The sequence below is a fragment of the Phalangium opilio genome, unplaced genomic scaffold, assembly GCF_054372755.1.
Source record: "Phalangium opilio isolate 3A_F unplaced genomic scaffold, DU_Popi_V2 ptg000070l_1, whole genome shotgun sequence".
NCBI lineage: Eukaryota > Metazoa > Arthropoda > Arachnida > Opiliones > Phalangiidae > Phalangium > Phalangium opilio.
In genome coordinates this window covers 12,924,246-12,936,712 of record NW_028324182.1, presented here as the reverse complement: position 1 = coordinate 12,936,712, position 12,467 = coordinate 12,924,246, and the positions used below count along the sequence as shown (strand labels likewise).

The 12,467-nt window shown below is 36.1% G+C and overlaps 1 protein-coding gene across 2 annotated transcripts; it reads right to left on the bottom strand.

The window, feature by feature from the left end:
- Positions 1-2,785: 2,785 nt before the first annotated feature.
- On the bottom strand, positions 2,786-11,913 carry LOC149661752 (uncharacterized). 2 transcript variants are annotated; one of them, XM_089843712.1, is made up of 4 exons: positions 11,619-11,913; positions 9,349-9,493; positions 7,093-7,130; positions 2,786-5,069 (listed from the first exon to the last, which is right to left on the bottom strand). In XM_089843712.1, exons 2-4 carry the CDS (start codon positions 9,395-9,397, stop codon positions 3,282-3,284), a joined length of 1,875 nt encoding a protein of 624 aa, XP_089699838.1. In that variant the 5' UTR covers positions 9,398-9,493; positions 11,619-11,913; the 3' UTR covers positions 2,786-3,281. The 2 variants fall into 2 exon arrangements, with proteins under 2 accessions (XP_089699838.1, XP_089699839.1); XM_089843713.1 differs by having other exon boundaries at positions 2,786-5,015; positions 11,619-11,911.
- Between the last annotated feature and the right edge of the window lie 554 nt (positions 11,914-12,467).

Here is a 12,467-nt window from a genome sequence, read left to right as displayed (position 1 = left end):
TGTTAGAGGTCTTTGATAATCAACGTGGGGTGCCGTTTCTGCCATGACTTATTTGCAAATGGGTCAGGTTATTACTCGAGTTAGGCGGTGAGAAAAATTCACACACAAAAAAACCCCACGAAATAATTTTAAAATATAATGAAATGATCTTTTTAAATTAAACTACGTATGGATCTATCTTTCAATATTCTTGAAAAGGTGTAAATTTCTATCGTATAAAAGGTCAAAGTTTCAGTGGAAAAGGGTCATTCTAAGTCTGTATTTGCGTAGCTTCCATCTCATACTTAAAATACCACATTCGAGTGTACAAATAACGTTATTAAACGATTATTCTCGTTGCAATCCTAAATTGGGATGAACTATATATAGAATTTTTTTTTTATTATTCTCCTGAATTTATCTTTGTTTTTGGAATAATATCAAAAACGCATTAGGGTCCGGCGTAGACTCGGTATTCTTTTTACCTCAGTTAGGTAACGCCTGCTTTGATACTTATCTGCTTAGCAACCGTGAACTTGCTTCCTTTTTTTTTCTTTCTTTTACTAAGCGGAAACTCGCTTTGTTACGTAAGCCTGGAAGAGCGGAGCATTAATGAAAGCGATGGAAATAGTAATAACGTTGGCCGGTCTATCTTTTAGCTTAGTTTTTTATTTTACTATCCATACATGTAACGAGATTAGATTACGGGCAGAAAATTAATATGGATAAAGTGTATCCTCTCTAAGTAAAGTGGGCGACTTGTATCCGTTTTGCAGCTAAACGAAGTTACTATGTAAATAAGTTCGCTTTAGTAACGTAGCAGTATTGATTAACTAGCCTTACATAAAATGAACTTGTATTATTAAGGGTGGTGGTGGTGGTACGCTTCCAAGAAATAACCCCATTGGAATTAGGCCTTTAATTTTCGTTAAAAAGGTCAATGAAGAAAAATGTGTGTCTAGTAAGCCTAAATTTTACTACACTGTGGCTTATTTTGTCTGCATGCAAATGGAAGAAGTCGGTATGACTTATAAAATAAAACTGTGATATAGGCCTACAGTTAGAAATATTGAAAAAGTTTTTAATTTATTTCAACTGCATCAACTATTATCTAAATGAGTAATTATGGATAATTCAAAGTAGCAATAAAGGGATTTTTTTTGCACAGTGCTTAAAGCTATAGTAGGCCTTGACCTAACTTATCTACATTTTTGCATAGCTTCCGTTCAACTGGGCCTAACGAAATCTTTCTTTTTTTTTACTTTTTTTTTTTCAGGACTGCACCGTTTGGAGCTTATCTTTCCATTGGCCAGGCACAGCCTTAAATTTAAAGTCTAAAACTTCGGTGAACGAAGAAAAAATGTCCGAAAGAAGCTGAGGGAGAGTCTAGGAGTATGTGACTCGCGAGAAATGAATGCCCTTAACGTCGCTGACGGAGGCATCTATTTATGCAGAATATTCTTCACCGTGGTGCATGTGCATGTGAGAAGAGGGAAGAGAAGACAATCTTTAACGAAGTGTATATTCGTCGCCCAAGGAGCGGAGAGTGTAGGAGACGGGGTAAGTCCCTAACATAGCATTAAGATAGACCGGGCTATATTTTTTTTAGTCTTTGAGAGATAATGGAGTCTAGGCTTGGAAAACCACTACGCTCTGCCTTTTTTCTTCTTTTTTTTTTCGTTTCTAAGTCGAGCTCTTTTTTATCTCGTTTTTGAACTCCGCGAGAGCGAAATAAATGGTTTGGCCAGAGACAAGTGATGCATTATGGGTCCCTTACGAAACTCGCTTTTTCATTGGGGACGATTTGTATAAAACTTGGCATCCCACTATCATCGTAGAATATACCTACCCTCTTTCTCCTCCCTCGGTTTTCTTTAAGATATTTGGCGATATCTAAAACCAACTCCGGAATTCTCTCTCCATTTTTTAACAAGTCCATCTGTCGTCGAAATCTCTCTCTCTCTCTTTCTCTCTCTCTCTCTCTTTCTCTCTCTCTCTCTCTTTCTCTCTCTCTCTTACTCTTTGCTTTTTGTTGAAGCCGAAGAGAAAAGAAAAAGGATAAGAGATGATGTGGCCAGTTACACTTTTATAAGGAGCACTCGAGTGTGGGTGGAAAAAAAATGGGAATTAATGTTTTACGACGATTTCTGCAAATTTGAATTCTTTATCTTTTTCTTTTTATTTTTTTTTTTGGTATGATTTGGGTTTAAGAGGGATATTTCAGAGCGTGATGTAGATAGTCAAGTTCGCGTTGTATCATGCCTTCTAGGGCATCTGTTTCGTACATTGTGTACCTTTGATGCGACCATCGGCTTTCCTTCTCTTACTCCAAAAACTATGTAGAACACTTACCTTTAGCAACAATAGTCCAACAGGAGAGCTACCCAAGTACAATATATCATCTTGAAAATTTTATACAATACTAAATTAATAGATGCAAGCATAAGATTGACTTTTAGGTACTTTCACCTTTATGGAACCGTATCTTTTGAAAGAATAGTGAGAACTTAACCCTTTAAGACTAAAGGGAACAATCTATGAGCTTGTCTCTAAATGGGATGTTATTTTTCTTCGTGGTGGAAAAACCGGATAATCTCAACCCCATTTTCTACCGCCTGAATTGTTAATACTGGGTTCCTTTATCCTTTAGCGGGCTTTTTATATTTATCGTTATCGAGTTTTTTGATTCAGGTAATGGCCCTGCGCTTGCCAAGAGTTTCTGGTGTATTGGAACCAAGTTGTTCTTATTTATACCGTACATTTTCCCCCTTTATATCCCAAACTACCTAAGAAAACGTGGTCAACATTTTTTTTGTAAAAAATAGATTTTTATTGAACGTATTCGAGAGATCGCGATTGTTGTTTATTTAGTTTTGTTTTTTTATTTTTCGTAAAAACTAAACTCCATATATTTATATAAAAAAATTAACGCGGAAATACTGTACAAAAATAGGATAGTAAGACAACCACAATTTTTCAGACACCGACGGAAGACTTCATTTTCTTTTTTTTTCTCGAGATTACAGTTTGCTATAGTGACAAATCAAATTGTTAAGGTGGGAAAACTGATATTTATATAAAACACTTGTGGTGAAATGGGCGAGAGAATTTAAATTTTGACCGTCAAGAAACCAACTTACATCTCGATTTGTTTTTTTAAAGAAAAGTTTGATACACGAAACACTTAAGGACCAGGGACAGAAAATATTCATTTTTTAAAAAATCACGTTCTTCTCTTCATCTTTTATCAGCATTTTCGTCTGATGTTGTAGCGCGAAGGAATCTTTTAAAAGTTCAATTATCTACAAACCAGCTGGAAGAAAGATTGGTCTGAGCATGGAAGCAGCCAATCGTTCTCCGGTCTTCTGTCTTAGTTCGGCCATCATCTTGGGGACCAACCTGGGGACTGGTGGGTGGAAGGGGAAGATGGAATTTCCTTGACTATGAGAGGCCATGATAGGGGATCGAGGACCCGAAGGCGCCGATTGTCTAGCCATGATGATTTCCCGGATGATTTGCATCTTGCGCAGGGGAGAAATGATTTGGGCTTGATTTGCCCGCGGTTGGGGGAATTGAGGCATACCACGGGGACTTGGCCCTACGGAGTTATCGACCAACATGACGAAACGAGGTGATTCTTGAGGTCCTTCGTTAGAATCGTTTCCCAATTCTCTCTCGTCGATTTCATCATCAGGAGCGTTTCTGTACTCCATGTTGGGGGCATGACGGTATTCCATGCTGGGAGCGTGTCGGTATTCCATGCTGGGAGGTTGTCTGAATTGTACTTGGGGTCGGTACATGTGTTGTGGAACGGCCATTGGGTGCAACATGACGAGAACTGGTTGAACTGGGCTAGGAACGTGATGACTGGCAGCTTGCATTTGGTCGTAGTGCATGCTAGGGTGAGCCATCGGCACCGGGTAGTGTTGAGGAACGAATTGAACGTGTTGTGGTGGTGGTTGAGGAGCCCTTTGTGGAATCACCAAAAGGATTTGTTGTTGGGGTTGATGGTATGGCGCGAAAACTGGGCCGGATTGAGCGTGCATTGGGTGTTGAGATTGGAAGTGGAAAGGTTGAGGCATCATCATGGGTTGATGGAAAGGTACGGGCCTCGGTGGGTATTGACTTGGGTGCATTGGGATCCTGGGGAAAGACCTGGATTGAATCATAGGTGGCATTCTATGTGGTCCCATTGGTCCCATGCTGGGGTGACGAGGTAGTCCAAAAGGCATTTGTGGTGGGGAACCTCCGCGACCAAATGGTAGTCTGAATGGTACTGGGAATGGACGAGGGAATGGGAGGAATGGAAGGTCATCATCGTCATCGTCGTCATCCTTGTCTCCCGATAGTATGTTCTTTAATTTATCATCATCTAACAACATCATCATTTCATCCTTTATTGAGTTCTTTGACTTGGGGTTTCTCTTGCCTCCTCGGACGTTTTGTACATCGGCTTCGTCTTCCAAAATTGCCCTCCTCATAAAAGCCGAAGCAGTTTGTAGGATGTTGGAGAGGACAGCGATACGTGGTCCCGCTCCTTGGGAATCGCTTCCGGAATCGGATCTCCTCATGAGCGACAAGGGGATGGGCAACATCTCGGCTAATCGGGAATGAGTGTTGTGCAACTTGGGGAGGGCGGCCTTCAAGAGAAGGGTGGGCAAGATGGATTTTGGTTTTTCCGGAGGAACGTACTTGGGCTTGGTTCCGGTCGGGGGGAGACCCAAGATCTTCCTCATCTCTTCGATCTTGCGACGTCTGTCGGCTTCACTAGGAGGCTTGTAGGGAGCTTTGGTTGTGGTAGTTGTTGGCTTTGGAGTAGATGGTGCCTGAGTCGAAGGAACTTCCTCCTTTTTCTCCTCAGTGGCTTGGGTGCTAACGGGAGTGGCGTCAGCTGGGATGACACCCTCCTTTTTAGCTTCTTCCACGATGGCTTCGGCGGCGCCTTCTGGTAAAACAACTTGGGCGACTTGGGGAGCGGACTCGGCGGCAACGATACCAGACTCGTCCATAGGGAAGGCTAACATATAACCGGAACCCTGCGGATCGGGAACAAAGGTGGACGGAATGCCTGATTTTCGGGAACTCTTCACCTCGGAAACAAAATGCTTTTTTTAACCGTGAAAAAATAACATAACCAAAAAGTACCGTGAAGAATTTACCCAAAATTAAAATTTATGAACCAAAGTTTAACGAGGAAAGTCACCCGTAGAGAAAACCTCAATTCGTTAAAGGTTATTTAACCTATAATCATAAGCACCTTCCCCCTTTTCTTTCGTTAATAAGGATCAAAAACCTCGCGACCTTAACGCGCTCCCTAAACACAAATATAGACAATAAGAGAAAAATATACCTCCAGCCATTCCCATTGTACAAATATATAATTTCTAGCAGTTATTTCCCTTTCAAGCTTGCCTAGTTCCCAAAAGCCAAAATAAAAAAAAAAGAGAGAAAGGAAAAAAAACGTTAGCAAATCTTCTCCCACTAAAAAGCCCAGCCTCATAATTAACACGTCCCATTTCGAGAAGAAAAGAGATTCGCTCTTTATCTGTAGCAAACGATCTTAAGTCAATTAAAGCTAGATAGGAGAGAGAAGGAGAGCGAAAGGAGGCTAGATAGATACCACCACCATTCTTTTGGGTTTCTTTTTTTTATATTTTATTTTATTGTTTTTATCCTTTTGCGAGTGTTAAGCGTAGGGTAGTTCAATTAACAAAAAGAAACGAAAAAAGGGGGTTATGGACCCTTGCTGAGACTGCCCCATTCCAATTTGTTATTTAACCTAGCCTTGATTTCTTTAACCCTTTAAATATACCGAGTTTCATCCTCTTTGGAGGCATTATTTCCATTCCTAAGCCTTTTGGTCTAATTCATAAATTATAGATTGATTTGTTGGAATATTTCTATCAAAAACATTTTTAAAAAATAAACAAGGGCACATTTTTTTTCTTTTGAAACGTTTGAAAATATTTCAAGTATTTAGTTTAGTAAAATTAGCGCCTATAAAAAGAACACGACAAGGCCTATATAGTAAATAAGTTGAAGAAGAAGAGGGAAAGATTTTTCGTAGCATCCTTTTATCAGCTAGGCGTTTGTCGAGCTTACATAATAATAATGTAAGGCGTATTAAAACACGGGGAATGAAATCAGGTCTGGGTTAGTGGTTCACTAAAGAATATTCATCGATGCGAAATACACTAGCCAAGAATAAAAAAAATAAATTTGAAGCCCCAGAAAACCTTTTTATTTTTCCCTCGCTTTGTAGCGTAGAGAGAAGGATCTTAGAACTGGTTCAACAACCTCAGCTACGTAAGAATTTGTTTGATACGATGACTAACTCCCCTTCTAGCACCCTCTCCTTTACCCCCATCATTTCTATCGTTGTTTTTCCACATGAAATAGTTCTTTCTATTGCCTCGATTTGTTTTTCGTTATTCCTCGAAAGATTTTTGACCCAAGGGTCTTTTAACGCGTTATAATATCATTTTCCTTGAAGTTTAGTAGTTAAAAACAATTGTTTATTACGTATTAATACGAGGGTATTTAAATTTATTTATATTATGTAAGCGAAGGAAAAACATCTCGATAGAAATGACCCGATTGGTTATTTAACTGGAAATTTAAAAGGAAAGATTTTTATGGGCATTTTTTTTGTCTTTCGTTACAAAGGCGTTAATTTTGTTACTATTTTTTTTTTATTTATTTCAAAAAGAGAGAAGGGGAACGGGTCCTTTATTTTAGCTTAGTGACTTTCCTCTTTACGCCTTAGTGATTTTTCGGTTTCAATTTGATTGCTTAATTTTAGGTTAGGTTCTTAGAAATTTAAAAAAAAAAATAATTTCATTTTTTTAGGAGGTATTTTATTTATTTTAAACTTTAATTCATTTTTAAAAGCTTTTTGTTTCCGACGATTTTTAGCATTTAAAAGCATTCTTATTTAGGTAATAGTGTTTGTCCGTGGAAGTAAACGTTTCTTCCGCTAACCCTCGCCAAGGACAAACCCTTTTTTATATTCAAATTAGTTGAATCTTTTAGTATATCTTTGCGTTAAATACGAGTTTTGATCGGGGTTTTATTAACTTATTTTTGGTATAAGATTGCGTGTCTTTAACTTACCATTCCGGCTTCGTCACTTTTTTCGGCGTACGCCGAACCTGTTTAAAAGATTTTAAATTTAGAATACATTTAAATATATTCAATTTCAAAATACCCAGTCAAGCGTAATATCGTCTATATAGCCAGCCAATAAGGCTGGGAGGAAAAACGGACTTGTGCAGGGAGATTATGAAAAAAAAATTTTTTTTTTTCGTAATTCTATATCGGACCTTTATAAAGAGAAAGAGACTATTTTTGGACCTTCCTGACTTAAACGAGGAAGTGGAATTTAAGCTTCCTATTCTAAATGCAGCTGCATAGATATAATAACGGGGATTTTTGTCAGCTATTCTTAACTCGCACGATAGATTATGATAAAATAAAAATAATACCCATTTTAAAATAAAATATCTGGGACATTTTGAATGTAGGTATGTATTTTTAAAGTGATAGTGACACGATTTATACGCCCTCTAAATTAAATAAAGAACTAACTCCAACAATTGAATATTTCAATTTAAATCCCTTTCTGACGCCTTATACGTTTAATAATTAATTTAATTCTAATTTAAATAATATTGAGATCAAAAGATATCGATACCTACGACCCATGACCGTTATCTCAAACTTTGACACATTTTTAAGGTTACGACATTTTTATAATCTAGTCACAATCACTTTAAAAAAATAATTTTTCTTTTTTTTTGGAAATTCAAAACATTTATCTTTAAAAATATTTAACCTAGGTAAAAAGAAGATAAACGTAGCGGATATATAGTTAACTTCCGGGTACATATAGGAACCTGGTCCTTCGAATAACTGCAAAAATTAGGGAAAAATTGCTTAAATAATCCTTAGGCTAGAACTGATTAAGAATTACGTAATTCCGGACGGAGTTAATTACGCAATAATTTTGATTAAAAAAAAAGAGACATTTAACTAGGTTGGGGTAACTTTTTCTGTTTCTTTTTCTAAATTAAGCTAAACCAGTTTAAGTTACAACTAATTTTATTTTAGTATTAATATCACGCACGCCAAATTCTAATTAGAAAAATATATATTAAAGAAGAAATGTTTTTAATATTAAAGGTACGAGTTTGGGTGATGGTGGGAAATTACCTTAGGCTCTGTTTTTCAACGTTTAAAATGAAATATAAAAAATAAAGAAAAAGAATCGGTATTATATTCTTATATTTATAGATATATATTGGCCTTAATTTTAGAAATACATAAATTTGGGTCAGACATTTTGGACCCGAGTTTTTTTTTAATGTAAGAGGAAAAACATTGTTTTTTTGAAGGGAAAACCAACTTGTTTTTATTTTATATAAATATAATACCATATATCTTGAAGGCTAAAATTTATTTAAAGTAAAAATAGCTTTTGTTTTTATTTTGATTAGTAAGTTATGTTAGAAAAATTTACCGTGGGTGATTTTATATTGAATGTTTTCCGAATTAATTTTCAAGGGGAATAATTATTGGATATTTTTTTCCTCATTACTTGAGTCAGGATAAAAAATATCTACGGGATATCTCGCTTCTCATTTTTTTTTAGATTATGTAAAAATTCATTAGACCGTGCTGCTTTATGGTTGTTGAATAACAATTGAATTTAATTTTTATTTTAAAATTCAAAGCTCGACGCCGCTTTGCCCTAATTTTCTAGTTTATTATTATAGGTATTTGTTGGTTTAATCTACAAAATCTCTGGGTGGCCTTTAATTTTTGAAAACAATGGGAGGATTTTTAGACGTTATTTGCTTCTAAAATCGGCCATTGTTAATCAGATAAGCTAGGCTTAGCTTTCAGTTACGGGATTTTAATTAGGGTAAATTAATTAAACTAATAAACCCAAGTCTGTGATTCTAGGGGCGATTAATCCACTCGGTCATTGACTGATTACTATATCTATGAAAACCTCTTCTTGACCTATGACGCCGAATCTAGTTGGCAAGTACTAGAGAGGCTATTTTTATCAGCGGCCATCTTGGAAAATGGCGACTAAACTACATTCGGCTGTCTATTTACTGCCTTTATTTGTTGGTATCTTTCATAAGTAATCATTTGTTTTTAGTACCACTGCCAGTACTTGGTAGCAAGCGTGGAGATATTGTTCAATTCTATTGATTTCAATTGATTTCTTATTAGCTGAATCATTTGGGTAAATTATTTCGATTTTAATCCCGTAATAATTTAGGCTTAAGGTTCAAGTTAAGTATTAATGTTAAAGTTACGCTTGACAGGATATGTAATAAATGTGATATTGTTATTTACCCAACGTCAGTAGAAGTACGGCGCAACAGAGGGATCTTAGGTTCCTCATTGTGAAACGTTTTTGTCTTTTGAAGGGACGAATCTTTCTTTCTCTCTTCTGTTTTTTTTTACTTTACCTAGAAGCGGGAAGAAGGAAAACTATCCACTGAAACGAATCCAAAATACAAGAAAAAAATATAGTTAACAAAAGCGGGCGTTTTTTTTAACCATTATACGCGTTTCTCTCGCGCCCATCTTAATCTTATCCCGATATTGGACCATCCTTAACGCTCCCATTCTCCCAAATAAATATTACGTAAAAAAGAAGATGAAAGAAATACGAAATTTTTGATACGACTAATAAACATCACGCTTGATCAAATATTCATTAATTTCTAATTTCTCATTACACTTCCCAATTAAAAATTAAGTACTGATGAAAACGATTTATTTTTAAGTACACTAGAAAGCTAAAAATAATTACTATTAATTATTATTTCATCTCTTGAAAGAGAGTTTTGATAATTTTAATTTAATTATTTTTTATTTTTGTTTAATTAAATGAATTCAACAAAGTGGGAAAAGGTTAAACCCAAATTTTGCACGACGTGATCACCGCTTAATGGTCAATACATCTGGTAAATTAAATTTAATGATACTTAACAGTTCATGGCCGATTTAATCCAAATTTAAATTGTCAATTTACGTTATATTTATCTAGAATTCTAGATCGTCGATATAACCCGCGGCTTGTACCAAAAATGGGGATCAAATATAAGAATATGGCACAGTGGGTCTAAGAAAAAAAATTAATTGTAAGTGAAAGTTAACGGTAGTAAACTACTACGGTGGTACCGATATAAAAATACCCTTATTAAATACCAGTTTTTATTTCTGGTAATTCTCGTTTTGCGCGGATTTTTATTTGAAAAAGAGTGGAGCACGTGGAGACCCGGAAGTGCCGGGATGAATTATAGACTTGTTTCTGTAAAACATTGTGATTTGGGAGAACGGCTAAGGGAGGGGGATCCCCTATATATATGCCCCTAGGGGCTGCTCATCTCCAGTAAGTTCTGCATAATATAATGTAATGGGGGAGAAATTTGAGGGGGTGGAGCGAAGGACCTATTTTTCGATATACTGGCGCCAACCTTTTTTTTGGCTAAGGAAAGGCGGGAAAAGGTGATTGTATAGTAATACTCGTATAGAAAGAGGCAAAAAACTTGTCTCTACTTATATCTAACATTAACTCGGGGTACCTTAGTTTATTTGGGTCAAATTTGGCCTCTCTTCTTCCTTTTAACCATTTATAAAGATGTTTTTTTATCTTCGTAAAAACAATGGATCCTTTTTAAATATATATATAAACATTTTTTTTTCTAAAATTGTACTTGCATATTTTAGGGTTTTTTAAATTTCAACATATCTAATGGTTTTCTTTATTCTTTTTTATTTTAAACCTTTTATCCTGGTTTGAAATATAGTTTCCTTCGAATTATTCCCACTATTTATACAGTATAATATTTAACCATTACAGTCCAAAAACGTTAAACACCTACCTAAATAAGTTATCTCAGCATAAAATCAAAATAAACAGGTTTTCTTAAGGATAACTGGCAAGGTTTATGTAAAATTCTTAAAAACACAAAGTAGGTATATTTAAATATAATTTTAAGGTTATGATTCTGTTGAAAGATTTGACCTTAACACTTGCATTTTTAAACGTTCCAAGAACTGGCAGTATTCTGCCTTACACTGTTTTAAATTCCACGCCTAAATGAGTCTGGTGCCATTACCCGCGCGGTAGCTTGGATTAGGTATAGCAAGGAGAATAGGAGATACGAGGGTTTTTTCAATTTTATGCAAAATACATTCTGTAATAAAAACGAGTTTCAATGTCCTTCATTGAAAGAGGCACTTTACTTCGTTCGATAAAAGTGGACGGGGGGGGTCGAGTAATGATTATATCACATTGGCAGAACCCACGTTTAGCTTCATCAGTCTCTATCCGTAAATAACAAGGGGTGCCATCATACGATATCATCTTATATCAAAGGGGCCACTGGAATATTTGCGATAAAAACAGCTAAGCAACTCTGAACTCATTCCGATAAGGTTTTTAGCGAACAGTCTTATACATTACATACGCGACACGCAATATGCATATCCAATGTTTTTCGTACAACACATAGTAATAAACACCATAAAATTCCATTGGGAACGATTAAATACAACTTGTGTTTAGAGGTGAGAGAGAGAGAGAAATAGAAAAAGAGGTATTATCAACTTACCTGGTTAGACAAAACTCTTTAGTGGTGGTACGTTGTACAATCGGTATTCCTTGGATTGTTAATGATCCAAACACAATGCGCGTTGGGTATATATATTAGTTATTTCGTGTTAAGTAGTTACTCGTCGGCAGGTTGCTGCCTTTCTGTCTTTTCGAATTGGTTCGAAGCGGTCTTCATAGGACCTCCACATGTCCTCCTTTTTATTTGGGGGTGGCAAAAACTAACTTGGCGAAGCGGGAAAAAGAGGGGGGACAATCAACGGGCCGGAGAGAAGGGGGAGGATGGACCATCCCCGGAGATACAGGGGGGAATCTGTGATTTCGGAGAGAGAGAGAGAAAGAGAGAAGAGAGGAGCAAGCGGATTAAGAATTTTTTTTTGTCTTATTGAGGTTGGGGGTGGGCGGTGGGAGGAAAGGTGTACGTACTTATGAAGAATTATTTTCGGTTGGAATCTAGAAAAATATCGCCTTGTTTTTGGGCTTTCCTGTGGAAGATGGTGCTGGTTGATTCCATCAGGAACTCCCGGGGAAACCATCTTTTCTTTGTGACAGAAAGATAGCGAGGACCATATTCTCTAAAAATCTGGGTCCAAAATGAAAATGTAAATTATTTTGATCGCCCACTCTTGAGTTAAGCCTTAACTTTTATTAACATTTGTTAAATGATCGATGTGAAATTGGAATTTCATAATAAGCGTATAAATTTTATCACCAATCGAGTGTCAATTTTGTTTTAATAATTACAGATTTTTTTGGAACGGTTATCAATTTGATTTGATTTTAATTTTTAATTGTGATATATCATCAGGTTCTTATTGCACTTCCAATGTTGAACATTGAAAAAAACTTT

Excerpts from the sequence above, each read along its gene's own strand:
- LOC149661752 (XM_089843712.1), bottom strand. The coding sequence starts at position 9,397 with ATGAGGAACCTAAGATCCCTCTGTTGCGCCGTACTTCTACTGACGTTG. Across the intron at positions 7,131-9,348 it reads CGTACTTCTACTGACGTTGG|GTTCGGCGTACGCCGAAAAA; the intron begins GTAAATAACAAT and ends TCTTTTAAACAG. Across the intron at positions 5,070-7,092 it reads AAAGTGACGAAGCCGGAATG|GTGAAGAGTTCCCGAAAATC; the intron begins GTAAGTTAAAGA and ends TTTGTTTCCGAG.